Source organism: Octodon degus, unplaced genomic scaffold, assembly GCF_000260255.1.
Source record: "Octodon degus isolate 3935 unplaced genomic scaffold, OctDeg1.0 scaffold00076, whole genome shotgun sequence".
NCBI classification, from domain to species: Eukaryota; Metazoa; Chordata; class Mammalia; order Rodentia; family Octodontidae; genus Octodon; species Octodon degus.
This window is the reverse complement of record NW_004524652.1, coordinates 2495471-2523126: the sequence shown is the minus strand read 5'-3', so window position 1 is coordinate 2523126 and position 27656 is coordinate 2495471. Positions and strand designations below refer to the sequence as shown.

The window sequence follows — 27656 nt, the reverse complement described above, 5'->3', positions numbered from 1 at the left end:
GCTCCTTCCCTCCCTCCTCTCAGCCCTTCTTGGCTCTTGCGATCCTGACAGTATCGTGACCTGTGCCCACATCCACACTCCTCACCCTTCCGTCCGAGTCACTCCCGATCCTTCTCTTGCTTTCAAGCCACAAGACCTTGGGCTATTCTGTGTGCTCCTCAGGTGAGCCGGGCTACACTGTCATAGCAAAGAACCCCAAAATCTCAGGGACTCATGCAACAAACGTTACTCCTGGACAAAAATTGGGTCACTTCAATGGCAGGGCTCCATGCCATACTGTCCCTGAGGGTCCCTTCCAGCTCCTTCCTGACCCCGCCATGCTTCAGAGTAATGGCACCTTCACCCCCTCTTCCCTAGGAGGATGGGGATTGCTCCCTACAGGGCTCCCAACAGGCTGCCAGCCACCCTAACAGGTAACAGCCAGTGAGGCACCCGGAATCGAGTGGGACCCAATGCCCACGTGGCTCAGGTGACACTGCACTTGCAGTGCCCTCCGAGACTGTCTCCACAAGAACCTGAAGTGAGCACGCTGCCTCTCCAAATTGCGCTGGATTCCAGGAAACAGATTGACCAAGTTTCCCTGGATTGCAAATTCAGCCAAACTTAAACTCTGTTCACGTAACTTAGAAACCTAGAGTGGTGCTCCTCGAACTCCCAGGAGCTCACGGGTCACGACAGGCCTTTGATTAGGAGGCCAGCGCTGGGTGTGCAGCAGCCTCGGGACACCCAGCCCCACACCCACGAAGATGCTCGGTGTCCAGGTGCGCAGTCGACATTGCCACCGAGAGCTGCTGCTCCTCCACAGCCCTGAGGCCCTCGGCGGGCACCCCAGGTGGTTCTCAGAAGTGTCACACCGGCATCTTCAGAGTGTTGCATGCTGCAGGAGCCCTAGTGGACTCCTCATTGCTGACCACCCACACAAACCCCTAGGCCCACTCTGTAGCGGGCGACTTTGTGCAACTGGTGAAGCTTGGGACCCAATGCCAAGGACTGGGAATCCGGGCGTGACCAGCCGGGGAACTCGGCGCTGTAGGGCAGGTGCAGAGCTCACGGAGAGCAGGAGGGTGGTGCGCCACGGGAATCTTGGCTTTCACTGAAAGAGAGGGCGTGGGCAGCCATCAGAGGGAGATGGCAGATGCCCACGCGGAGGCACCAGTCCCGTGAGGATCTGTGGACACTGTGAGGTTGGACTTCGGTGACCACTGTAGCCCACGGGTCAGCCGAAGGGCTGGCCACAATTCCCATGTTCTTATATATCTCCGGTCTAAATGGTTACACGTGGCTGCTCACCCAGCTTGCCACACCCTTTGGACGGCAAACCCTAAAACATTCACTCTCAGGCACTCTGCACAGGGACGTCAGTTACAGGACGTAAGTGCCAGGCTCCTTATCCTACTCATTTCAGAAGCATAAGACATTCAGGAGCTTCAGACAAAACAAACCTGGGCTTGCTTAGGCAGAGCACAGCGGCAGGGGTTCGATCCCCAGCATGCCGTGCCGGCCCTGCCCGGGGGGTGTACTGAGATGGCGACTGAGACTGGGCGTGGTGGCGCACACCTGTAATCCCAGCGCTTGGGAGGCTGAAAACAGGAGGATCACTATCGGTCTGATCCTGTAGACCCTGTACCAAAGAAAGAAAGACAGGCAGACAAGCCCATTGGAGGGATCTAAGGGGTCACTGGGCCCACCTTCAGTGTGCGCGTCCTCCTGGGAGCCAGGTGCTGTCACCGTGCTGCCCTGAGCCGCGCCCAACCCCTGTCCACAAGCTGCTGCGAGCGCGTTCCAGCTGGCGCTGCCCCGTCTCACCGGCGGAGGATGTCTTTGTGGCCCGCATGGAGCTGGGGCTCTGGATGCTCCTGTGACGTCAAAGCTTCTTGCCTGCAGTCTTTTTTTTTTTTAATTGAGAAATAAATATGAATGAGACAGTTTCACAGCTGATTAATAGGACAGATTTGATAGTCCATACACTGTACATTGTTATCTGCTTAGTGGTTATCCATAGCACAAGAAGCAGACAGGATATTCCATCCAAACACTGTTAGTACACCTTTTTCTTCTCATTGAATTAAGCGAAAGTAGCTGTAAATTTATCCTAACTATTTTGTATATATAAATACAAAATGATCTTTCCTTTGTATCTTTTTTTTTATTTTAATTTTTATTTTTATTTTTGTCCTGTCAGAGGTGAATATTCGATTGGCATCTAAATACTATAGGTGGTTGAATTCAGCTAAGCAATCTAACACTGTCTAGCAGTCTATAATATTAGTGGGTTATCCTCGGAAGTTATTGACTTGAACCTTTTACAGCTCATCGTATTAATATGGATTTACTTTATATACCTCCTTTTTATACTTTTCTGCTGGATGGTTAAGACCAAGATATAGCAAGACCTATATACCCAGAAACGTAACTTGTGTATCTGATAAGGTTGCCTGCAGTCTTCAGCTCGGCCTCCACGGGACAAAGGTCAGGGCGCGGCGCTGACCAGCAGGCCGCCGCTGGCCGCTCGCAGGAGCTTCTGCCCGGAGCGCGTGGGCAGGCAAGCGCATTTCGAGGCCTCGGCTGGGCCCCTCTCTGCTGTGAGAAGGGTGCGTCACGCAGCTGTTCCTTCTGCTTCTTCGCTAGCTGTCTAGCGGTGTATGAGGTTCCCATCCCTTGCGCGGCGTCGGTGTGCAGAAAGAGCCACCTTAATTCCTTTTATGCCCCGCGCTCCCTCCCCCTCCCCCACCTCTGCATCCCCCTCCCCGCGACAAAGCCCTGCCCCCACCCCTCTGCCATCCTCTTCGGTTTTGTGCTGTTCTTGTATTTGGTTTCCCTCCTCCGCTGGTGGGGGAGGCACAAACGCGGACACCGGAGTGGAGTCCTCAGAAAACCAAGGCTAGAAATCCTGCCCGCCCCAGCTGCTGCGCTGCGCAATGGTCAGAGGCCTCTGCCGCGGTGGTCCGGGCACGCGCGGCTGGCGGCGTCATGGCCTCGCCCGAAAGCCACCTCTGTGTCCATCCGCAGAGCTTTGACTCTTATGCAGCCAGCCACAAGATGCATTCTCAGTGGGAGCTGCAGCTTAATCAGAAGATGAGAATTGAAAAAAAAAAAAAAAAAAAAAAAAAGAGGAAAACTTGTGCTGCGGGTGCAGCCAGGGCATGCCGGGGAGGCCTCGGGAAAATTCGGGAAACTTCCCAAGTCGTTGCTCGGGGGTGCCCAGTCGGAGCAGTGCGGCAGGGAAACTCTCGCCCTAACGCCAGGCCTTGGCGCCCCCTCAGTCCTAGGCCTGGCGGCCACGGCACCAGCCACAAAGGCCCCAGTTCCCCCCAGCGCCACAGGTTCTGATCCACTGAGAAAGTAATGCAGCAGCTGAACATGCCCCGATGCTCCCGCGAGGCGCCCCATCGAGGTGGAAGCCCTGCAAGCCCCGCCCAAGCTCAGTCTCTGCTTCCACCCTGCCCTCCCCAGACAGCGCAGGCTTGGGACAGAGAAGGTTCTGGCCAGTGACAGCACATGGGGTGGGGGTGGGGCAGGGACCGGGAGCTTTCCTGCCCCGCCTCCTGGCCCAGGCTGTCAGTCCCGCAGGGCTGGGCGCGGGCCCTGAACACACTCCTCCCACCTGGCATGCACAGGGCATCTGGCCTCTGCTCGGTGCCCCTGCCCCTCGCCTGCTGAGGACCAGGCTGAAGCCGCTCCCCAGGGAGGGTGCCCGAGCTGGGTTCTCAGGAGGCTCAGGCTGTCCACTGCTGATCACAACCCTCCCTCTGGGCTCCCTCAAGCCCCTCCCCGAGCCCTCTGCTAGCTTCTCCTCCTGGGCACCCCGGAGCTGCCGCCTCCCTCACCTGCTATGAGGTGCATCCACCACCCGCACCTCCAGAGCTCGGACTGCAGCTGACAGGCAGGGAGCACTGCCTCCTGGGGCCAGAGAGCCGATTCTGGTCCTCTGTGCTGGAGAGAGAGCCAGCACGCTGGTCCACGCCTGTCGCCCCAGCGCCCTAGAGGCTGAGGCAGGAGGAGCCCGGGTTCACACCCCATCTAGGCAGCCGAGTGACCTGAGAGAGCATGCCACTAAACAAAAGATGCGGAGGCTTATTTTTGAATTTTGGTGGCTGGGCGCAGCTCACAGGCAACCCCCCTGGGCTCTACTCCTGGCACAGACAGAGTGGACGATCGGCTCCTCCTCACTTTCCAAGAACGCCTGGCCCCAAGCCGAGCTCCACTCGTGACCCGAAGAGCAGCACTTGTGGCTGGCGGGTGGCCTCCAGGCAGTGGACGGATGTTTGTGCACTTGGAACATGGCCCTGCGGGCAGGATAATTGCGTCCTCGCTGCAGTTGAATGTTTATTTCAAGATTAAATTGACAGACGTCCCTCCTCTCCCAGTAACTGGCCCCGAACTTTGCCTGGAAAGCAAATCTACACAGCCGATGAGTCGGCTCCCTAGCAGCAGGCACAGCCCCGCTTTCCCTGGAGGATCCTGCAGAAAATGAGGAGACTGTCCGCCCCTGCACCAGCTGTGAAGCTGCACGGGACCCTGGCCCACATCTGGGCCCCGCCAAGGACAGGAGGAGTGTGGCAGGCGGCCCCCAGGCTTAGGACCCCGGCGTGTGTCACTTAGGAACTGAAAGCCAGGCTGGAGCAGCGGACCGGGCAGGGGATGCAGGGAAGAAGCTGCCCGGGCAAAGAGTGCTGAGCCTGGGACACGCAGCCCAGCTTGGAGCCTCGGGCAGCACTCTCCCGGAGTGCGCATCCTCCATGGGGAAGAAAAGAGCAGGCACAGCCGCGTGCCAGCAATCCTGGGCTGGACAGAGAGGCCAAGGCCTGGTGGCCGCTGCTCCAGTCCCTCAGGTGCCCATCAAGATCCTCTGCAAGTCGGAAAGCAAGGCTGGGCTTCATTTGGTGGCCTGCACTTCTCTGTCCAGGACCCGTCTAGGACAGACAGCTTTGCACACGCAGGTGTGCTTCTGCTATAGGGCTCTGTGCCCTTAGCAAAGGGCCACCCCAGGTGGTGGTGATGGTGGTGGTGATGGTGGGGGGGATGGTGGGGATGGTGAGGGGGATGGTGGCGATAGTGGTAGTGGTGATGGTGGTAGTGGTGGTGGTGGTCATGGTGGTGGTGGTGGTGGTGATGGTAGTGATTGATGGTGGTGGTGATAGTGGTGATGGTGGTCGTGGTGGTGGTGGTAGTGGTGGTAGTGGTGGTGGTAGTAGTGGTGGTGGTAGTGGTGGTGGTGGTGGTGGTGGTAGTGATGATGGTGGTAGTGATGATGGTGGTAGTGGTGGTGGTGGTGGTGGTCATGGTGGTGGTCATGGTAGTGATTGATGGTGGTGGTGGTGGTGATGGCAATAGTGATAGTGGGAGTGGTGATGGTGGTGGTAGTGGTAGTGATGGTGGTGGTGGTGGTGGTGGTGGTGGTGGTGGTAGTCATAGTGGTGGTAGTGGTGATGATCGGGATTGATGGTGGTGGTGGTGGTGATGGCAATAGTGATAATGGGGGTGGTGATGGCGGTGGTAGTGGTAGTGATGGTGGTGGTGATAGTGGTGGTGGTGGTAGTGATGATGGTGGTAGTGGTGGTGGTGGTGATGGTGGCCATGGTGGTAGTAGTGGTGGTGGTGGTTATGGTGGTGGTGATGGTGGTGGTGGTGGTTGTGGTGGTCATGGTGGTGGTGGTGGAGATGATGATAGTGACAGTGATGTCATCTTTTAGAGCAACTAAAAATTAGGTCTCATAAATGAGAAGATGGTGGCATCTTCGCCCCAAAACCATGGGTCAGTAGGTTGAAACCACTGGTTTCTTTCTGTCCCATCCAGGAACTCCCTGTGGGAGTGGCAGCCCAAGGTGGGTACCACTGTGTCTCGGATGTGAGCATCTCAAGGCAGCAGACTGTGACCTCCCAGTAGGGTAACTGGTCAGCAGTCCTGGATAGTCTGGGACAAAGCAGGGTTCTGAGATGTGGGGCTTCCAGTTAGAAAGCTGGGCACCCCGGGTCCACGGGGACGAGCGGGGCGCTCTTCCTCCCTAACTAATTCAGTTCACCCCAGGACATCTGTGACCCACGCTGGCTTCTTTAAAGCCATCTCACTGCTTTGCAAGAGGACCCTGACGGCCAGAAGCAGTCCTCTGAATCTGGCTTGCTGATGAATCTTGTCTTTTTCTAGATTCATCCATGGGGCGATTTCCCAATATAAACCTGGGTTCCTTCTTCCTTTAAAAGAACCAGAAGAGCTGGCTGCTGACTCCACATGTGCAGGGCCAGGCGTGAGTGTCCCTCGAGTCTCTGGCACCCACTAATTGTCCTCTCCAGTCACTGTGGCATCTCATCTGGAATAATGTGTATGATTGGAGCAGTGTGTAGTACACGGGAAGCACCCAGGGACACTTACAGCCCTGCCAGTGGACCATCCCTGCTTAGCAATTTTGCCTCTCAACTCAAGAGACCTGCAGTCCTCTGACACCAGGATGTAGCCCTGATTCGTGGCCAAGCCCTGATAGAGCATCTTCACCTCAAAATTATCCCAAGTGGCAGGTGTCACCACAAAAGGCCACGTAGGATGTGGTTCCAGTCACAGGAAATTGGACAACAGGGAAATCATAGAGAAGTGGATCAGTTGCTGCCAGCACCCGAGGAGGGGAGGGAGGTGGTGACAGCTAGGGGACTCCACGCTCTTATTGGTTGTAGACAGGACAGCTGCACATCGCTGAGATTCTACTAAAAGCCCCTGCATTAGACATTTAGTAGCTGTTGTTCACAAAGTTCAGCAGCCAAGCTCAGGCCCGGGGCAATGCCACGCACTCAGAGATGCAGGTAAAGGACAGCAGGTCCCAAGGAGGCGTGGCTCAGCCCGGTGGGCTCCTGGCTCAGCTCGGTCTTCCTGCTTTTCACCCTGATGCAGGCTGTGCCACTCTTACAGAGTCACTGCTCCACCCTGTGAACACCCGGCTGAGCCGCCTGCAGCGTTTGCTTCTGCAGTGAGACAGCCGCAGTTCTGGGCATGATTGTCCAGTGTCCCTGCAGCAACACAGGATTTGCAGGGTGCTGGGTGTGTTCCTCGAGGAGACACCTCTGAGTCCTGACCCTCTGGGCCTGGGACAGTGCCCCATCTTCAGGGAAGCCCCGTGGCTGGGATTGGGGACCTAGATGAGACCGCCCTGCAGTAGGGTGGGCCCCACGCCCAGGGGCAGGCACTCCGAGAACAGAGCGAACAGAGACACCGGAGGACAGAGGCAGAGACCAGGGCTCTGTGCCCACAATCCGTGGACACTGAGGACATCCAGCAGCACCCCCCCCCAAGAAGGGTAGGCAGGACAGGCTTCTCGCGAGAGCTTTGCACGCAGTGGAGACCCTGCCCATGCCCTCACTTGGGGCTTCTGGGGGTACACTTGCATTATTTAACCACAGAGTTTAGGGCACTCCGCTAGAGCAACGCCAGGCTGGGAAGCTACAGACATGGCTGGGGCTGGTGGCTGGCTTCCGGTGTGCACCGTCTGCATGTCCCCTCCCCGGGCCGGTCAGACAGAGGCCAAGGAGGCTCGGCCGGCCAGCAGGCAGAGGTTGCTGTCCTCCTTGCCCTCCAGACCTCAGAGACACTCAACTTACCTTCACCAGAATTGCATACAGTCGGCAGCAGCCAGCTCCAGCTTTCAAAAGGAAAAAGAGGGATACAGTTTTCCATGAGTCTGACCCCTCTGAAACCCGTGAAGGCCAAGGCAACACCCCCACCCCACAGGGCCATCGGGCGTGCCCGGAGTCCAGCCTGCGAGCGTCACGCTGAGGGACAGCGCCTTCCCTCTGGGTAGCTGCTTGTGCTCCGGGGAGCCCTAGCCAAAGCCCCAAGGGCGACAGAGGCCGTGTGGCCCCGTAGCTCCGAGGGCGGAAGTCGCCAGGGCGTCTCCTAGGCTCACTGGCCCGCCCCAGACTCAGCAGCCCCAAATCCCATCCGCAGGTCTGCGACTGCTGGGACAGGCCGCAGGGACATATTTGGGGAGGGGGGATCCTAATCTTATAAGGAAAGAGGGGCGCGGGTGCTAGGTGCTTCTAATTGTATGTGTATTGATAGCTTAAGTGGTTGGCACTTAGACCATGTCATCAAGCTTTGTTGCTGGATCAAGCCTTTCTCTTTTTCTTTTCCTCTGTGTCTTTATTTTTCGAGAGCTGGGCATAGCAGTGCACGCTATTATCCCAGCTGAGGCAGGAGGGCTGCAGTGAGCTCAAAGCCAGCCTGGGCGCCACAGGCAGTTCAAGGCCACCCCTGATTATGCAGGGAGACCCCGTCTCAAAACAGCAGAACAAAAATTTTGGTTTGGTTTGGTTGATGACAAGACCAAAAAAAAAAAAAAAAAAAGAAAGAGGGTTGGTCTGACTCTTCCAGAGTCAAGCTGGAAAAGGCTAGCTCACTATAAGTTTAAAAAGAAACAAAGAAACAAAGAAAGAAAGAAAAAAAAAAAAAAAGAAAGAAAGAAAGAAAGAAAGAAAGAAAGAAAGAAAGAAAGAGCCTCCTTGGCAGCTTTTCTTCTTTTCCATTTCTCTTAATACAATGGCAATGGCCGGGGATGTAGCTCAGTGACACAGCGCCTACCTGGCAAGCTTGAGGTCCTGAGTTCAATTGCTAGCGCGGGCACACACACACACACACACACACACACAACCAGGCTCTGGGTGCGACTAGGCTGAGCCCCGCGACGCCCCTGGTTCTCCGGGTCGCTCACCGCCCCACGGGGCAGCGCCACGCGTCGGTTTGTTCTTGGTTTCTGCGGAGGGTTCATCTCGGGTCCGTCTCGGTATGGGTACATGTTTTTTTGTTGTTTGTTTTTTGGTTTTTGGTTTTTTTGGGGGGTACATGTTTTGAGAGGTAAAATATCAAGCCCCGTGTGAACTAAAGCCCCGCGCCACAGGCGACGGCTTCCTTCCTGCGGTCGTTCCGTTCAGCCTGCGGAAATCTGCCGGAGTCGCGTGGGATGGACACAGGCGCACCCTCCCTTAAACTTTTGGGGGTTTTGCTTAACGGTTGTAAGAATACATTGTTGGACTTACACCTACTCGTCGGCTAGAGCATAATATTTATACGTAAGTGATAATACGAGTTTGTAACATTAGCTTTAAAAGGGGGAAGGGTTTTTTTTTTCTGTGTATTTTGTTACCTTTTACAGAATAAAAGAATTAGGCATTGAAAAACAGAAATACCTTGGCGGCGACGCACTGCGCTGCCAGTCTCCGCCACCAGGGGGCAGTGTGGTCCTCTAAAATGTACATGGCCTTCTGCCTCAGGATTAGTGTGCGGGGTCCGGGCTGGGTCGAATGCGAGGCGGGAGCCAGCTATGCTAGGGAGCGCGGTGGGATTGACTGGGCGCCCCTGGGCCTCCCTGAGCAGCCTGGGGTCGCACTTCCGGTCCTGCCAGGGCCTCCGATCTGCTGCAGGACCCCTGGGGAGCCCGGCGCGACCCTGCCCAAGCCACCCTCGACGGCGTCCCACGAGGCTTTCCTAGGGCTCCACAGTCCCGGGTTTCCACGTGATGATTTTAAGGGTACCGAGGAAGCCCCCCTCGATAGTCCAGCCTCGGGTGGCCAGCGGCGTGACACGGAGCCAGCCGTCACCTCTGCGTCCCTCTCCACCGAGCACCTTCGTAATCCGCAGCAGCCTCTGCTTTGGACTGGCTGCGGGTGTCCCGGGGTGGCGCGAACGCGTACGCGGCAGACGATTGAGCTCTAAGCCTTACTGCGGTCAAGGACGCACCTCCGGGAGCCCCTCTCGTCCTCTCTGTCACCTGGTCCTCCTTCCCGCGCAGCTTCCGGCACCGCTGTGGCCCGACGACCTGCACGGATTACATTCAGTGGAAATCTGGATTTTGGAGAAAAGCCCGGCTCGGCGGCTGCACTCGCCTCCTTTCTGTGGCGCGTGCAGCGAGGGGGTTAGTGGGTCAGTAGTCTCCTCCTGCGCTGCGGTTCTTAAGTTCAAATATCGACCGTGTATGTGGGGTGCAGAAAGTCTGCAGCGGAGAGGGATTAGCCTTGGGGCGGCGCGCCTGCCTCTCAGCCACCCCTCTCTCGGCTAAGCTGGCCATCTCCCAGCGCCACGTACTAACTCGCTCCCAGCGCGGGGCGCCCCGCGGGCGCAGCCTGCAGAGACCAGTGGCTTCCTGGCTTTAAATGCGTGCTTTCGGCTCCATCCTCCATCTTGCATTAGGGGCAAATTGACAGGCACGTCGGGCTGTTCCTGGCACCTCGGCTCTGCGGTGTGAAGGAATTAAAGAAAATGGGCTGCGAGTGTTCCCCGCGGGCGGGCCGGTATTGCGTGGACGTGAGCCTGGCACCGCCAGAGCGCGCCCTCGGGAGGGGACTCTGCACGTGGGAGCGCGGGCGGAGGAGGAGTGGAAGCTCTTTTAATCCCTAGTGACGGGTGTGCTAGAAGGTGCAGCCCGCAGGCCGCCTGAGCCCTCGCTGGCCGCTTCAGCCAGGACCGGTATCTTCCTGGGGAACCCTGGCGAGGCTCACCGGATGTCACAAGGATGGACTGGGGGCCGGCGTGGCCACCCAGCGGGTGACGCTGCAGAGATGCCCGCTTGCGCCCTAGATCTGCCCGGCAGAGGAAAGTTGGGTCGATATTCAAACTCTGCCGGCAGAAATGGCCGGAGCAAAAGCAAACATCTAAACCCCTGTGGACGCACGGCTGGCGTCCCACGGACTCGCTGTCCGTCACTTCCGGTCCCTGCACTTGCAGCCCAGCCCCGTGGGTCGCCTGGCCTGGCCCCGGATGCTTCCAGGCTCAGCGCCACAGCCGCCCTCTGGGTCTCTCCAAGTCCTAACAGGCGACCCCACATCCCCGATTTGATCCAAGTGGGGGCTCCTGTGGCAGGGGCAGCACCTGGATTAGAGCAGACCAGAGTGTAGAGCCAGCCCCCAGCCCCTCAGCCCGTGTCATGGTCAGGAACCCTGGGCCACTGACACTCGCCCAACTCTGAGCCTCAGTTTCCCCATCTATAGAGACGGTCTGTCTTGTGAATGTCCCAGGGCAGGTTTGCAGGCTCTATTTGTCCACGTGCTTGCTGACAGTGGCCAGGAGGTTTCAAGCTGGGTCAGTGTGGTGTGGCCAGGACCCTCCCTCCCCCACCCGGCCCCCCTCCCTCCTCTCCCTCCCTCGCTTCCTTCTTTTCCTTTCCCTGATATAATTCATAAACCCTAAATCTACTCCTCACTTCAGTGCATCTCAGGATCTGCCCAGCTGCCCCAACCCTCACCACCAGCCAATTCCAAAGTATTTTCACCCCTAGGAAACCCAAGCCCTGGCCTCCACAGACTGACCTGTGGCCTCTCTGGCCTGACCTGTCTCAACATGTCATTTGAAGGGAACTGAGAAGAGCATCCCTCTGTCTCAGGCTCCTGTTCTTAGGGTGACACTCCCCCAATTTGCCCACATGGTAGTGTGTGTCCTTTTCAGGGCTGAATCATACTCCACCGTGCACATGGCCCAGGCCCCCTCCCTCTTTTCCTCCACAGAGACCTTGTGGGGGGCCTCTCCTGCCCACCCCACAGATGAACCTGGCCAGTCACCATCCTAACATTTTCTCAGTCACTCTGCAAACCTGAATCTTTCACACACTCCAGAAGGAATTCTCTACTCTTTATTTAAAAGTTAAAAATAAAATTTGTCCAGAAAGTGGCCAAAGCAGGTCACATTTACAAGGACAGGTGCCAAAGTGTGTTTTCTCAGGAGCCTCAGGCTTTTTTGTAAATTTGAAATGACAGTGACGTAAAGTGCCTGGTGTGACCAATCCCCTCACAAAAGCCACAGAATGTTCTTGAGCTGCACAGGGTGGAGGCGGAAGGTCAGGAAAAGGAGCGAAGAGACCACAGCCCCCCCCCCACGGGCCTCGGGACGGAGTCCTGCCCTCGCTGAGGAGATAGTGCTGACCCTGTCCACCCAAGGGCACCACGCTAGGCCCTGGAGGCTTCTCAGGACAGCAAAGGGACCAAGTGACAGCAGCAGCCACTTCTCCAGAGCAGCTCTGGGGACAGAATAAGACAAAGCCCGATCCCCTCAGCCCAGCTGGGGACAAACAGGGCTCTGGGCACCTCACTGTCATCCGGGCTCGTCTACATAGGTGTTGGGGGGCAGGCCTGTGACCCAGGATCCCTGTGAGTTCCAGGCAACCTGGACTGGGGGTGTGGCAAGGAAGAAGAGGAGAGAGGGAGGGAGAGAGGTATTTAGGAGGGAAGGAAGGAAGGAAGGAGGGAGGGAAAGAGGAAGGGAGGTATTCGGGAAGGGTATCAAGCAACATAGAGCCTGTCAGCACCACACACAGCACTCATATTTTTAACTCTTTGTCTTCCATGACCTTGATCTTGACCTTGGGCTTCCTCCCCCACAATCCTCTATTGACTGCCCCCAGCCTGTGCGGCTCTGCTAGGCAGCCAACATCCACATGTGGCGGCCAGAGATGACTGACCAGAATGTGAGCCCAGAGCCGGCGCCCGGGCAGAAATAGGGACCCAAGAGCTGGGAGGGGGGTGAGGGTCCAGGGCAGCGGCTGGCAAAGCTGGCGAAGAAGCCAGGACTCTGCACTTTCGCCCCCCACCAGGGTGTTAGCCAGGACAGGGAGTTTTACCTACGAGGAGATGCCCATGCGTCTCGGGCAGCACATGGGAAAAGCGGCTATTTTCGCCCCTTGATTGCCGCTTCTGTAGCTGCGGATGCCCCGGAGTCGATCCGGTCAGTGAAAAGTATCTGATGTCCGGCGGCCTTAATCTTTGGCACTGCAGTTCCCAGAGAGGGAGGGCTGCGGTGGGAGGGTGAGTGTGCGCTGTGTGCGTGTGCATGTGTGCATGCGTGTACACATGTGCGTGTGCAAGTGTGGGAGTGGGCGTGGGCGCACATGGGAAGCCGCATCGGCCTTAGGAACTGACCACAATTAGTCCACGGGGGAACGTATTGCTCTAATTGAAGCCTGCCACCAAGAGCAGCCGCATAGAATGACCCCAGCATGGAACCAGAAGCTCCCGGGGCAGATGCAGGCCACGCAGCGCCATTGGCATCTGGGACGCTGGCCGTGGGAGCGTGGGCAGGCTGGGCTCGCAGCTGTCCGAAGCGAAGCCACTTCACGCTGTGGCAGCTGGTTCGAAGGTCGGTGCGGGCTGTGCCGCTGGACTCCCACAGGGAGGGCGAGACCCGAGACCGGCTGGCGTGCTGCGAGGCCATCAGGAAGCAGGGAGATCCTTGGCCAGACCCAGTATCCCAGTGAGGAGGGTGGCCCAGGCAGGCGGGGTGCTGCACCCAGGGGCTGGAGGCCTGGGCAACTCAGCAGGACCGCATCTCAAATCCAAAACTGAACAAAACCGTAAAACCCTGAGGACCTGTGTCCACAGCCGGCCCATAGCCTCAGGAATCTGGGACGGAAGCTCTGGACGCGCCAGCTCTTCTGATAATGTGACCCTGATCCCTGAAAACTCCACTCTCCCGTGGAACCTGTCCCATCAGCTGGACATCTGCATGTCTGTCCTCCTCTGGAGCCGGTGGACCCAGTGCCAGAGAGCTCAGGTCCTAGGCGGGGTGACCCACGAGCCATGGTTCAGACCTTGTCTCTGTCCCTCCAGGAAGACCTCTGCTCCCACCCCACAGCCCCACGGCCTCTGGGTTTCCTTCTCAAAGCCCTGCCGTGGCCCTGAGACCCTGAGTGCCACCTCTGATGTGGAGGTCTGGGTCCCTGGGGGTGCAGGTGGGGGCAGTCTCAGGGCTATGCCCCTCCCAGAATTCCCGGGCGTGCCCAGCCCTCCCACCCTGAGAGCCTCCCCCAGCCATGTCTCTTCACCTTGGGGGCTGGGGAGATACCTCAGTAGAATAAGCACTTGTCTGGTAAGCGCAAGGCCCTGAGTTCAATCCTCAGTTCCGCAAAAAAAAAAAAAAAAAAAAAATAGAACTCTCACCTCTACCACGATCACTGGAAGAAGGACCTCAGGTCACATTGGGCCCACCCAGGTCACCTAGGCCTGAGTGCCCCTCGAAGTCCTGAACACAGCCCCATCTGCAAGGTTGCTCTTGCCCTATCAAGTGACAGCATGGGCATCGTTGGGGACTCCGACTCACCAGCCCGTGGGCTCCTTCAAGGCGCCCAGCATGGAGTCTGCGCTTTGCACTCCAACCCCGCCCGAGGTGGCCCTTCTGCCTGAGGGTCCACGCTCTCCCACCATTAGGAGGTGGGGGCCCATCCCACAGAGGCCAAAGGGTCAATCCTGGGCCCGGGCGGCACCTCCAGCTCAGTCCTAGGCGAAATGACAGCGTGACCTGTGTGAAGCAGGCCACCCAGCGGGGCCCTCGCGGGGCCCGAGAAGCAGCAGGTGGGGCCAGAATCCCCGTGACCCTGTGTCTGGCTCCTGTGCAGGACGCCGAGATCCTGAACACGGCTGTCCTCACGGGCAAGACGGTGGCCACGCCTGTCCGAGTCGTGTCGGTGGAGGAGAGCGGGGCAGTGACGGACATCTCAGAGCAGGTGGAGTGCACATCAGCAGACGAGGATGTCATCAAGGTAAGTGGCAGGGGATAGGGACAGGGACAGGCCGTGCTGGAGAAAGAGGCCCGATGGGGTCCCTTCCATCCCTTCTTCTCGGCATTGCGCCAACCTAGCCGCTTGCGTTTTCCTCCCTCCTTTCCTTCCTCCCTCTGTGCCCCCTCCCCCTCCCTCCCTCACTCTCTGTACTTACTTCACTGATAAACATTGGATATCCTGTTTTGATTTGCCTTTTGCGTTTGTGGTCCTGGGGATTGAACCCAGGGCCTTCACACCGAGCTACAGCCCCAGCCCTTTTTATTTTTTATTTTGAGATGGGGTCTTGCTAAGTTGCCCAGGTGGGGCTCAAACTTGCCATCCCACTGCCCCAGTGGGGCATCCCGGATGCCAGCTTCACGCATTGTTGTGCGTGCATTGTGGGTACTGCTCAAAGGGTACAAACCTGAGCGGGGCACAAGCTGCCCCTCCGCAGGGCTCCCCCAGCACGGGAATCTACCCAGAGGACGAAATCCTCCTTCTGGCCTGGCAAAGCCAGGAGGGAAGCAAGACCTAGGAACAGAACCCACAGTGTCCCCTGCACTGCAGGCCTCAGCCACTCAGAAGCGATCTGGACGAGGAGCCCCTTGCTGGTGTTTCTGGGAACATCATCAGCACCGTTGGGGAAACTGACACGTTCAAACTGGAAGTTTTGCCTCCTAAAAGCATGGGACGGATGCCCGGCTATGGATGGAGCAGGGTGGGGTCTGAGTGAGCCAAAGCAGGGGTGTGGGGCAGGTGGCCAGCATGCCAGGTCATAGCCCTGGAGGCAGGTGGTGGCTCGGGTCGGATGGCCAAGGGTGCCACAGAGCTAGGTGGGCTGAGGCTGGCACGCAGTGGGGGAGGGGAGGGGACCATAGAATGTCACTGGGCTCCCTGCTGGTTTGTGTCTGGAGCTTCCAGTGGGGCCTGGAATCTGAGTGCTCCGACCAAGCTGGTGAGGCAGCCGGCCCTGTTGTGTGGGCACTGGGGGGGAGAGCAGATCCCAGCAGCACAGCACAGAAGGCCGGGCGGATGGCGGGCAGCGAGGTGCGCACACGGTGGCACCCAGAGCGGGAGGAAACAGGCTTGGTGGCAGACAGCACTTAAATGCAAGCAGTCCGGCTGGATCTCCTGGATGGGGTCCGCTGCTTAGCGGGGTCACCAGCGTGGAGACCCCAGCACGACTCTCAGCTCTAGAGAGAGGCACAGAGAAAGACTTGCTCGGCCTGTCTGCCAAGCGAGCCCTCGCTGGCCTCACACCCAAGTCACTGAGAGAGCACAGCCATGGAACAGGCTGTCAGGCACCTGCCCTGATCCCCACCACAGGGACACCCTGAGCTCTAAGTGCGCACGCCCCTGGCTCCAAGACAGTGTGGGACGGAGATGCCAGACAAAGCTACCGCGGAGAGTCACTCACAGCGACTTCTTGGCTTGTCATCTCCAAGACCCGTGGCTTATGTGGAAATGCACTGTTCATTTACAAATATCTGAAAACTTTTTTGAGGGGGCCGGGGAGATAGCTCAATGGAATACATGCTTGCCTGGCAAGCGCAAAGTCCTGAGTTCAATCCCTCATGCCACCAAAAAAAAAGAATATAAAATGAAAACTTTGAGATGGTTTTGTTGTGTAGCTCAATGACAAAGACAGTAGAATCCCGCGGAGGTGGTGCGGCCACAGTAGGGACCCTCCTGCTGGACAGTGCTGGGGACCAGCAGCCTCTGAGCAGGCGACGTTGAGTCACCGAGCTGGAGAATCGTGACCACTGAGACCTGGGCACCCGGGGACTCTGTGGTGGCCGCACCCAGCCTGCGCTTCCCGCAGAGCTCCTGTGACCCAGGCCGCAAGGCTCTGGGGGCCATGGGGTGGGGTGCGGAAGGGGTGTGAGACTCCAAGCTTCGCGGGAGGCACACATAGGCTGACTTCCCTGAAGCCCTCAGCCGCCAGGACGCGACTCCAGAGAGCGGATCCTCCCAGAGCTGCAGGTATGTGCACCCCGACCGGGCCGGGGACGCGGAGCCGCCTCCCCTGACGACGGCCGGGTGGTTCCCTCAGCCCCAACTATTGGCGCTAAGGCTCTTCCCCCAGAAGTACCACTGTGGGCTTCCTGAGCTCAGGGGCTGCGGGGGAGCCTCGCTCTTGGGCCACACAACCACCAAAAAGCCTGCGGTGTTTGTCACTGCTGGGGGGGGACGCACACAGCAGCCAGGGGACTCTGCATCCCAAGGAGGCAAAAGCGACTCTCATTTCTGTCCCTCGAGCCCGGGGCTTAGGAAGAAGTGTGTAGAAGCCTTGATCCACAGGGCCATTTTTCCCAGAAAGGGAAGAAGACAGCAAAGGCTGGGACAGGTGGCAAAGTCCACAAGTTCTGGGCTTGAGGCCAGCGAGGGCCACGCCTGCCACGCCCCTTGGTGTGCCTGGGTCCCCAGGGTAGAGGGAGGCAGCTCCTTCCAGGGGAGTTCTTCCAGCACCCTCGCCCTCGCTGTCCAGGACTCAGAGTGCAGCCTAAAGAGCGCACTTCAGCGCTCGCACCTCGGCCAAGCATGGTGGGGCACGTATGTCACCCCAGCTCCCTGGGAGGCTGAGGCAGGAGGAGCACTGTGAGTCCAGGCTGTGCAGCGACACTCTGTACCAAATATAAAAAAAAAAAGATGTGTGTCATGTTCAAGACACTCCCGTATAGAGAGACAGGGCCGGAGGAGTGTCCGGCACAAGGTGTTGAACCAGCGCTGGCCAGCACAGCAGCGGTGGTCGTGGCAGCCTCAGCAGTGGCATAGGTCAGCGCAGAGCTGAGGCCACTCACAGCAGAGCGCTGCCCGCTGACCGGCTGGCGCCAGGACTTGGTCTTCTTTGCCTAATCACTGTATTAGGCAGCTACTGTGTGACAGTACTGCATGACAAAACAGCCCCACGCCCGGCCGCACGCCACCGCAAGCATGCATGGGTGACTCCCCCCAAAGCCCAAGCTGGACGAAGCAGCCTCGCTGGGGCCCTGGCTGGCTGGCCTGGAGCCCAGGCGAGTTAGGCCCTCAGGTCCGCTCCATGTGTGTCCTTCTGGTGTTCAGAGAAGCTGCACTTTAAAGGCCCTCTTCCCGTGGTACCTCATGGACCAGACGTGGCCAGGCCAACCACGCCAGCACCCCCGGGCCTCGGTTTGCCATCGTCCCACCTCACAATGGCCTTAAGGAATCCTGCAGCAAATGTAGCATTCACTCTTCCTTCGCACAGATTTTTATTGCTCACCTGCCACATTCTGGGGACACTACCCCTGTGCCGCCCACCCAGCAGGTGGCTTTTCTGCTGGTCTGGCAAGATTACAGCAGGAGACCCTGCAAGTCCCCTTCTACAGAGAAGGAAACAGGCCCAGAGAAGGTGCAGGAATTGTCCAACCCACAGCAGATGAGCAGCCAGAGATCCGAATTTGGCTCTGCAAGACCTTCAGGCCACGTGGTCTCCAGCTCTGTGGGCGGAAGTGGCATGAGCATGTGGCACCCCAGACGGACCATAAGGCTGACCTGAGCCACGCCAGCCAGGGTGCTTGCCAGCAGCCAGCAGACGCTAAACACAAAGTGAGAGATCGGCTGTGCGGGCCGCCTTCTGGGCGCCGGAAGCCATCGCGGCTGGTGGCCACCACGTTGGTTGTCGCACACAAGGACCCTGGTGGGGCACGTGGGTCGTCAGCTGGGAGGAGCTCTGCCCCAGGCTCACCCTGGGGAGAGGCCACTGGGCAAAATCAGGTCTGGAACTGGCCCAGAAAGAGCAGGTTGCTCTGACCCTGAGCTCCAAGCCACGAACACTCTGACCTAATAAAAAAGACCTGCATAAGAGAAGAGCCACTGCTGCATGGGCCACTGTACCAGACGAGGGCGGCCGTCTGCGTCTGCATGGAGGACGGGCAGCTGGAGTCTGTGTCCTGAGAAGCTCCCTGAGGGGCCACGAAGGCCCTGCCAGGGGCCAGATCCGGGCAGGGCTCGATGCTTCGGCCCCGGAGAGGACAGAACTCCGGAGAGCAGTTCTCTTCCCGGGTCTGCTCCTCCTCCTGCCCAGCCTTACGGTCCCTGCCCGCTGTGCGACCCTCTGCTGCAATCCCTGAGCACAGGAGCTTGGCCTCAGCAGCCTCTGCCCGCTGTGCGACCCTCTGCTGCAATCCCTGAGCACAGGAGCTTGGCCTCAGCCGCCTTCGGGGGCCAGCTGGTCACATCTTTGTTGACAGTCAGCAGTTACTAAATATTCAAGATGGCCAAACTGAATAAACAAGGGGAACCTCTTACACATGGAAGGTCTGGGCAGCGGCGACCTCAGGCACAGGTGGTCTCCTGGCCAGAGGAGTGGCCGCGTCGCAGGGGCACCCCGCAGTGTAGCCGGCATCCCGACCTTCGGGGGCATGGGGCTGTGGACAGGCCCTTGGAAACACTTCAACAACTGCTACAGAAAATACAGCAAGAGACATCAGGCGGCAGGAATAACACGGGTGTGCGGTGAGGCACCTTCTTCCTGAACCCCCAACTCTGAGCTCCTACAGAATTCAGAGCGGCCAGGCAGGGCGGCTCCATGACCACCATGATCTCGCACGTCTCTGCTCCTGTCCTGCTGCTGAGACGTGACTGGGAAGTCGCACGCGGTGGGGGTGAGCCGGCGAAGGTTCCCAAGGCGCTCGCCCCTTCTATCTGAGGATTAACACGTTATGCAACTGAAACTGAATTAATTCAAAAGTAAGGCGGCTTGGGGTTTTTTCTGCAGTTGGTTCTGGTTTTGGTTCCTACATGTAGAAAGCAATAGATTTCTGCCTTCGGAGATGGCTGGATCCAGGAGCTCAAGTGAAGAAATGTCTTATTTCTGGCTCCCTGGCTCTGAGCTCAGGGTCTGCTGGGCTGACAGAATTCTCAAATTGTATGTCCTAAGAGCAAGGAGCTCTCCGACGGCAGTTTAGCAAGCAAAGATTTATCAGAAAAGAGCAGGTAACTTCTGCCCAGGCTGGACTCTTCCTGAGATTCCCTGATTGGACCAGGGAGCTCATATATTCACCTCTACACCACCAATGGCCATGGCTAAAAGAATATGAAGCTCTTATTGGCTAGATCAGAGTCACATGATCATGCTCCTCCCACTGGAGGCGGAGCTTAAGTCAATCTTCGGTGCTGTGACCAGGAAGGGACCGGTGTCCCAGGGCACCTGGGGCTCTAGCCCCAAGGAGCTCCCAGGGGTGACTGTGAGAGGGCTCCTCTCTTCTCCCTTCCTTCTACTCTTTGCCACCCAGCCCTCCCTGTCCCTGGACCACCCCCCATCCTTCATTTGTCCTGAGTTAGGAAAGCAGCCCGCTGCATTCCCACCTGTGAACAATGTTCCTCATGACGCTGTCAAAGCCACCATCCGCCCCGAGCTGAGGGACAAGAGGAAGGGGCAGAACCCGGGGCATGGCTGCTTGGGCAGGTGCTGCCTGAGCCTCACCAGGAAGGTGCTGACTTGGAAGGCACTCAGAGCAAAGTCCATGAACACCACATGTGCAGAAAGAAGCGAAGCGAAGAGGCGGAGCCAGAGGCAGGAAGCACCTGAGCCCTGAGGCCTTGAAGCAGCACAACACCATCCCCAGAGGGAGCTTGGGGTCGTTGTAGCTTCTTGACATCACAAAGGACCCCACACGGGGGCTTAAGACAACCAGGATTCATGCTGTCACAGTTCTGGAGGTGGCGGTCTGAAATGGGTGCGACAGGGCAGTGCTGCCTGCAAGCATTCTGGGAAAGATTATGTCCTAGTCTCCAGCCTGGCGGCAGCCTCTGCCCCCCACCCCCAAATGTAGATCCCTCTCTCCGAGTGTGTGCACCAAGGGGCTCCCCAGCTCCCACCGTGACTCTTCTCTTCTGAGGAGGGCATCACCCTAAGGAGCTTCATCTGTAGTGGTTCTGCTCGTGTGTAAGGCTAGAGTCTGAGGCTCCAGGTGGACACACCCCAAGCAGCAAGTGCTCAGCGGGGAGGGGCAAGGCTCCGGGGCTGGGCCGGCTGTGGCTTCCAGGATGCCTGGTTCCTTCCCCTCACCAGACTCTGCTGTGGCCATCATAGGACCCGAAACTGTGTCACCAGAGGTCCTCAGGTGACCTGCTCCTAGAGGACGGGGTGAGGGGTACATCCTTCTCCCCAGAACTACCACCCCAAGAGACCATCATGGGGGGACCAGGGAAGGCTCGGTTGGGAGGTGACATTGTCACCTCGTGGTATGAGTTCACCCAGAAGGGGATGGGGTTTACTCATTCAGCAGCACCTAAGCTGGGGATAGCGCTCAGCAGCATAAGCACCTGCCTGGCAAGCGCAAGGTCCTGAGTTCAATCCCTGGTACAAAAAAATTAACTAAAACCAAATACATAAGGACAAAATAGCTACATTCGGCAGCACCTGGTAAATGCAGAGCTGCTGTGTAAGGTTCTGGAGCTGGGGGACCAGCAGTGAGCCACACGGAGGGTCGCCAGTAGTGTAATCAGGTGACGCAGGAAACCCTCGTAAGGAGAGTGAGTAGACAAAGATAGAAGAATGTTTGCGTTCTATGTCCTGAAAGTAAAATGGGGTGAAGTGGAGAGACATAAAGGGCCCCGTAGACCAAGCTCTGGCCACCCTGTCACTGTCCTCAGAGCTCCGTGTGGATTGGCTCATGCAGCCTCAAGGCAGGCCTGCAGGAGGCGCTGTCCTTACCACCGTGTGCAGGGGACCAGGCCAGGGACACAGTCACAGCAGAGGGTGCCCGAGCCAGGATCACACCTGGCTGCAACAGGAGGGTCTGCAGCCTTGCATGGAGGGAGGGACGGAGGGCTGTGAAGAGGCGATGGATAGGCAGATGGACGGTATGTAGGACGGATAGAAGATGGGGGTGGGGGATGGAAGACGAGTGGATAGGCAGACGGCATGAGATAGGTGATAGATGGATGATAGATAGACAGACAGAAGATAGACAGACAGTAGAGAGCTGAGTAGACAGAAAGTCTGGGAGGAGGGGCAGACCAGATGGATGCGCAGAGAGATGACGGATGAATCAGAGACGGTAAATGGATGGACGGGCAAGTGCGGGATGGACAGACTGGTGGGCAGGTGAGGACGGATGGATAGGTTCTAGTCAGAGAAAGTCTCTCTCAAGAGACCATGTTACGTCATGACCTGGACGGAAAGAAGACTCCAGCCTGGTCAGGAACCGTGGGAGAGTTTCTGCACAAAGGGCCCAGTCGGGCAACGCTGTGGGAAGCGAGGCGGGGCGGCCCGTAAGCAGCGTCGGCAGAGCGTGCGAGAGCTGCCATGGGGAGCAGCCCAGGGACGGGCGGAAGCGGGTCCCGCGGACGCCGGGAGCCAGGAGGACAGCACAGGCGAGGGCTCTTTCCTCCCTTGGGGCAGTGTGGAGGGTGCTGTCCGGGTGGGGCAGGAGCTGGGCAGAGCTGGGCGGTGGCCGGCACGAGGAGCGGGGCAGCCCGGGCAGGGGCAGGCGCTGACTGTCGCTGCCTCTCCAGGAACGGGCAGTGGTGACTGCTCCCGCCTGGGAAGGACAAGCCTCCTGCAGCTCTGGGCACAACCCAGGTGCGGGCGGGGCCAGGAGGGTGCATCCTGGGAGCCCGGGCCGTCCCAACCTCTGTGCCCCTCCTGGTGGACTGCAGCCGCCCCTGGGCTGCTTTTCCCATGGGATTGCGTCCCTTCCTCCCTCATGGGCGTGGGAGCGGACGGCGCAGGGACGCATGGGACGGGAGGAAGGCGCCCTGCACAGTTGGGGCTTGCCATTACGGCCGCTCGAGCCGGCTGTGGCTGCTGCCATCTCTCGCTGCATGATACCTCCCATCCACCATCTGCAGGCCTGCACACCTGTCCATGCCCCATCCCCGTCCCTCCGTCCCTCCGTCGCTCCGTCCCTCCGTCCCTCCGTCCCTCCGTCCCTCCGTCCCTCCGTCCCTCCTTCTGCTGACACAGTCATCCTTCCACTCACTCACCCACCCTCCCTCCTCGCTGTCCATCCATCCTGCCATCCATCTAGTCCTCTGTTGATCAGGCCACCCAGCTACCATCTACCACTCAGCAACCACGAGACCACCTGTCCCCAGGGCAGGAGACTCACCTGTCCCCAGGGCCAGAGTGTGACAAGCTGAAGGCAGTGGGATTTCACCCTGGTGACCCATTTGGTAGAGAAGGACTGTGCAGGCTCAGAAGACCTAGCTTGGAAGCTCGACCGACCCAGCCCTCCCTACTATGGCATCACAGAGGGGCAGCACTGCCAGGAGCAGTTCTGGGCACTGTGGACACAGCACGGAACAGAAGGGGTGAAAGTCCTCGCACCCCAAACCTGGGTTCTGGTGAGAGAAGACGGACAGCCACCGAGAGGAGCAGGCGAATACACAGGCGGCGAGTGCTGACAGGGAGGGCAACGCAGAGCAGGCCGTGAGGAGGTTCTGAGAGTGTGGTTTTAGGCAGGGACAGCAGGCTGACCTCAGCTCAGGGATCCCCCTGCCTCAGCCTCCCGGGGAGCTGCGACGACAGGAACCTGGCTCCTTCTTGTAGAAGAGCCCGCGCACCTTGTGGGGCTGCGGCTGCAGCTGAGAGCCACTGCGGAGGCAGTGAATGTCCCAGGACCTCCTCAGCCATGTGGGGCACCTTCGAGAGCACGGGGACAGGGACAGTGATGACGCTGTCGGCTGTTGGCTCAGCGAAGCTCATGCCTCTGCCTTTCCTGTCCCTTATTTGTGTATTCTGGAGAGGCTGTGTTCCTGCCCACCAGGCTTGGAAAGGTGCTAAATGAGAAACGTCAATGGTCCGTAAGTTACAACACTGATTAAAGATGGGAGCGCTGCTCTGGCTCGGGCTCAGCTATTATGCTGACACCTTGCCAGATCCAGGGCCATGTGGACACGCTCACGACAAGTCGGAGACCCTGGCTCCAATCACTTTCCATCCCGCTCGGCACAGAGTCAGCCTTAAACTGCTCTGGACCAAGAGCGAGAAGACCTGCATGCATCCCGTCCCACCACCAGCCCCGTCCCGCCGCAGCAGGGGAGGAGATTCTCGCAGCCCAGCCTCGACAGCTGGCCCTGCAGCAGAAGCGTGAGACAGAAATGACCCCAGCCCCGAAGTGGCCATCCGGGGCCCCAAAAGCTGGGCACAGGGTGGTTGTCTCAGTTACTCTTCTCTCGTTGCTGGGACAAAATACCTGACACCCAAAATGAAGGCAGGAGAGGTTTATGTAGCTCACAGTTACTGAGGTTTCAGCCCACACTCGGCTGGCTCCAGGGCAGAGCGGCGCATGGCTGAGGGCAGCCTCTCATGGCAGTGGCAGAGAGCCAAGCAAAATGGAGGAGGAGCAGTGACAGTGCAACAGAGTCTGTCTCTCTGTCTCTCTTATGTTATATTCAGGCTCTCTGCCTCAGGCTGGGGGAAGTACTCACACCCATAATCCCAGCAGTACTAAACCCCATAATCCGAGCCTTGGATCATCCATAATCCCAGTGGACCATGAGTTAATCTCAAATTCTAGAAGTCCCCGCCCCACGACTGCATGAGGCTTTGGGGGGACAACTAGACACAAACCATAACAGTGGTCAATCACCAGAGTCCACGGCTCAGCGCTGGACATCCCTTCGCTGAGGCCACAGACCCCCAGAAGGAACCCCGCTCCATCCGGAACTCTCAATCTAGGAGGAGACAGACAAGCAACGTGGCAATCAGAGCTCAGCGTGGAAAGTGCCACTCGAGTGACTTCATTTGCCCCGAGACGTGCCGCTCACCTGTGTGGCTCTGCACTTCTGCAGCAGAACTAGCTCTCTGTGTGCCCTCGTGGGAGCCAGTGACCTGAGAGGTGGCGGAGCACTGCCGGGAGCTGCTGGACGATGTGTCCAGATGGACTGTCACGTCCCCACTGCTTCTCCTGTGTCTCTTCAGAGTCTTACTCCCAGGTCCTTGGTGAAGCAGGCATCCTCATGAAAGGGTCTACTCATCCGTCCATCTGTCTGTCTGTCTGCCCTTTTATCCTTCCATCATCTATTTATCTGTCCATCCACACCCACCCATGCAGCCCTCCTCCTGCCCTCCATCCGTCCATACTCCATCAATCTGTCCACCCATCTGTCCACCTTCTGTCCATCCATCCATCCACCCTGCTCGCATCCGTCCCTCCACTGGTCCATACTCCATCTATGTGTCCATCCACCCACCCCCCTCCCATCATGCAGCCCTCCTCCCGCCCTCCATCCGTCCATACTCCATCAATCTGTCCACCCATCTGGCCACCTTCTGTCCATCCATCCATCCACCCTGCTCGCATCCGTCCCTCCACTGGTCCATACTCCATCTATGTGTCCATCCACCCACCCCCCTCCCATCATGCAGCCCTCCTCCCGCCCTCCATCCGTCCATACTCCATCAATCTGTCCACCCATCTGGCCACCTGTCTGTTCATCCATCCATCCACCCATCCATCTATCCATCCAATATTCACTTTGCTGTGCTCCTGCTTCATGAGAAGCTGGTATATGGAACCAAGAGATTTGAAGATGAATGTGATGTCAGATTTTGCCTTCAAATATGTCGCATTTTTGAGAAGAGATACAGAAGCACGGGCCAAGTTCAATCTCATCCCATAAACTTGCATGCCCACAACAGATCTGCTGTCTCCCAATAAGTCCACTTGGTTTCTGTTTGGGGTTTTCTGTTCGTTGGGGTGACAGAGAGTCCTGGACTAACTCCAGGGTGCATAGCTGCGCCGAGGCACTGGGAGAGGAACCGATGGCCTCGCCCTCCGCTCACCAGCCACAGACACATGGCCTCCTCCTCCCTCCTCCCTCCTCCCTCCCACACACGGTTCCCTCCTCCCTGCGCAGGCGCCCTCTCTCACGTGGCCCCGCCCCGCCTTGGGGCCGGCCTCTCCTGCCGGCTCCTCCCCAGCCTGGGCGTGGCCGGGGGCGGGCGTGGCTCATCTGAGTGGCAGCCGCAGAGCCCAGGGCCAGCTGCTGGCGGGCTCTTCCAATTGTTTTCTTTCTGCGTCCAATTTCTCTCCGGTTTGGGTCACCCATTCCTAAAGAGACAATCTGCTAAACACGGGAAAACAAAGGGCAGCTGAGGGAAGGGCTGCAGGCTGAGGGTCTGCCGCACAATCCTGCCCTTCCTGCCCGGAACGCAAACTCCAGCAGAGAAGCCATCCCGGGCATCGGCGGAGGCCCAGCCAGGCACCTGGTCTGCACCGAGCCGGGACTTGGGCAAGGGGCCGCGCGTGCACGGAGCTGGGGTGCCCGAGGGACACGGGCACTGTGTGGGCAGAGGGGAGAGCGGAGAACGGTGAGGACGCTGTGTGAAGGGCGCGCCGTGGCCCGCATTTCCTGGGAGGCCGGAGCGCACCGGCGGCTGAGACCGCTTCCCGGGCGCCCTGCAGCTGGGGCGCAGATCGCTGGCCAAGACACGAACTGGCTCAGGCGGGCACCCCGCGCCCGTGCGAGGCAGGGGCTGGCGCATCCTGTCCCACCTCCTAGCCCGCTGGGCCCTTCCGGGTGCTTCGCAAGGAGCCTCAAGAAACCCTGAGCGGAGGGGCAGCCTCGCACGCACCGCCTCCTGCTGCGTCTGTCTCCTCCCATTCGGTCGGATCCTGCACCCTCCTTGTCCCTGATTCCAAGATCACCAGGATTACACCACCTGCGCCACACCCCTTCTTCGGCTCTGTAAGGCAAGTGGAGCTGACAGAGGCGCGGTGGGAGCGCAGTGGCCAGCAGCGCAAGGCTGTTGGTTCTTCCCCCAGTACCACAAAAAAGGAAAAAAAAAAAAAGAAAAGAAAATGAACTAAGGATGCGTGGGGGCCACCCCTGCGACTTCTCTGCCCCTCTGTCCCCCTGTCTTCGCAGGTCTCTGACCACTGTGACTATGTCTTCGTCAACGGCAAAGAGATTAAGGGCAAGGTGGACGCAGTGGTGAATTTCACGTACCAGTACCTGAGTGCCCGGCTGCACGTCACTGTGTGGGTCCCCCGGTTGCCCCTGCAGATTGACATCTCTGACACGGAGCTCAGCCAGATTAAGGGGTGGCGGGTCCCCATCGTGGACAGCAAGAGGTGAGCCCAGGGTGGGGCCACAGAAACTGGCCTCCATGGCAACAGCCACTGTGGGGTCCTCGCGCGGGGGTCCTCATGGTTGCAGGGCTCTCCTGCCCCTGCCCCTAGTGGCGGCGCTTCCAGAGGCGGGGGACACGGACATCAGGGAGGAATTACCTTATAGTACAGGTCAGCTGGAAATGCTTTCCACGGGCCAAATCATGGGATGGATGTAAGGGCATTTACCCTGGATATGGGCTCACCATGTGCAAAGAAAAGGAAAACAGAGAGGGAGGAAAAGGGGGAGGGAGGGAGGGAGGGTAGAAAGAGAGGAAGGGAGAGGGAAGGAACGAGAGAGAGGGAGGGAGCGAGGGGGGAAGGAAGGAAAGAAGTAAAGTCAGAGGAAGAACTCATTTACTCCGCGACTCTGGGCGGCCCCTGCCGGAGTCTGGATCGTGCTTGTTCTGAGGGACACTAGAGGAGGCTTTGGGGAGGGTGCCAGGGCTGAGAAGTGCCAGACCCGCATCTGCAGGGAGGACTTGGGTGGCCCGGGCCTGGGGGGACACGTGGCCTCCCAGGCCACACAGAGGCCACATGTGCATGGGGTGCGGGTCTTGCCCCACAGAGCTCTGCCCCCTCCTGCTCTGTGGGCTGCTCCAGCCACCTGCGCCTCAGTTTCCCTGGCTGAGATTGGAAGAGTCTCTACACGTTCAGCGTGTGGGCCCAGCCCGCCTCGGGCAGTGGCTCACTTGTGTGGCAGAACACCCCGAGGCGGCAGAAAGCTTGCGAACAGAAGTGTGCTGCGTGGCCGCCACGCACGCAGGTGGCCGCAGGACGTCGCACGGGGCACCACGCTGCACTGCAGTTGCTTTTATGCATTTATTTAAATTAGAACTTAAGGTTCGGGGATGTAGCTCAGCGGCCTTGCGCCTGCCTAGCAAGCACGAGGTTCTGAGTTCAATTCCCAGGACCAAAGCATAAATTAGAAACCGGGCATGGTAGCACATGCCTGCAATCCCAGCCCTCGGGAGATTGAGCCAGGAGGATCTCTCCGAGTTCGAGACCAGCCTGGGGGTTACAAAAGTGAGCTCAAGGCCAGCCCGAACTGCACAGGGAAACCCTTTCTCAA

General features: G+C 58.6%; 1 protein-coding gene across 1 annotated transcript in view; it reads left to right on the top strand.

Moving 5' to 3' along the window:
• The window catches only part of Tmem132c (transmembrane protein 132C), a 185845-nt gene that overhangs the window by 148655 nt on the left and 9534 nt on the right, over positions 1-27656 (top strand). The window contains exons 5-6 of the mRNA XM_004635960.2: positions 14358-14501; positions 26343-26548. Of these exons, the coding sequence (XP_004636017.1) occupies positions 14358-14501; positions 26343-26548 (350 nt within the window). The remainder of the gene's footprint in view (positions 1-14357; positions 14502-26342; positions 26549-27656) is intronic.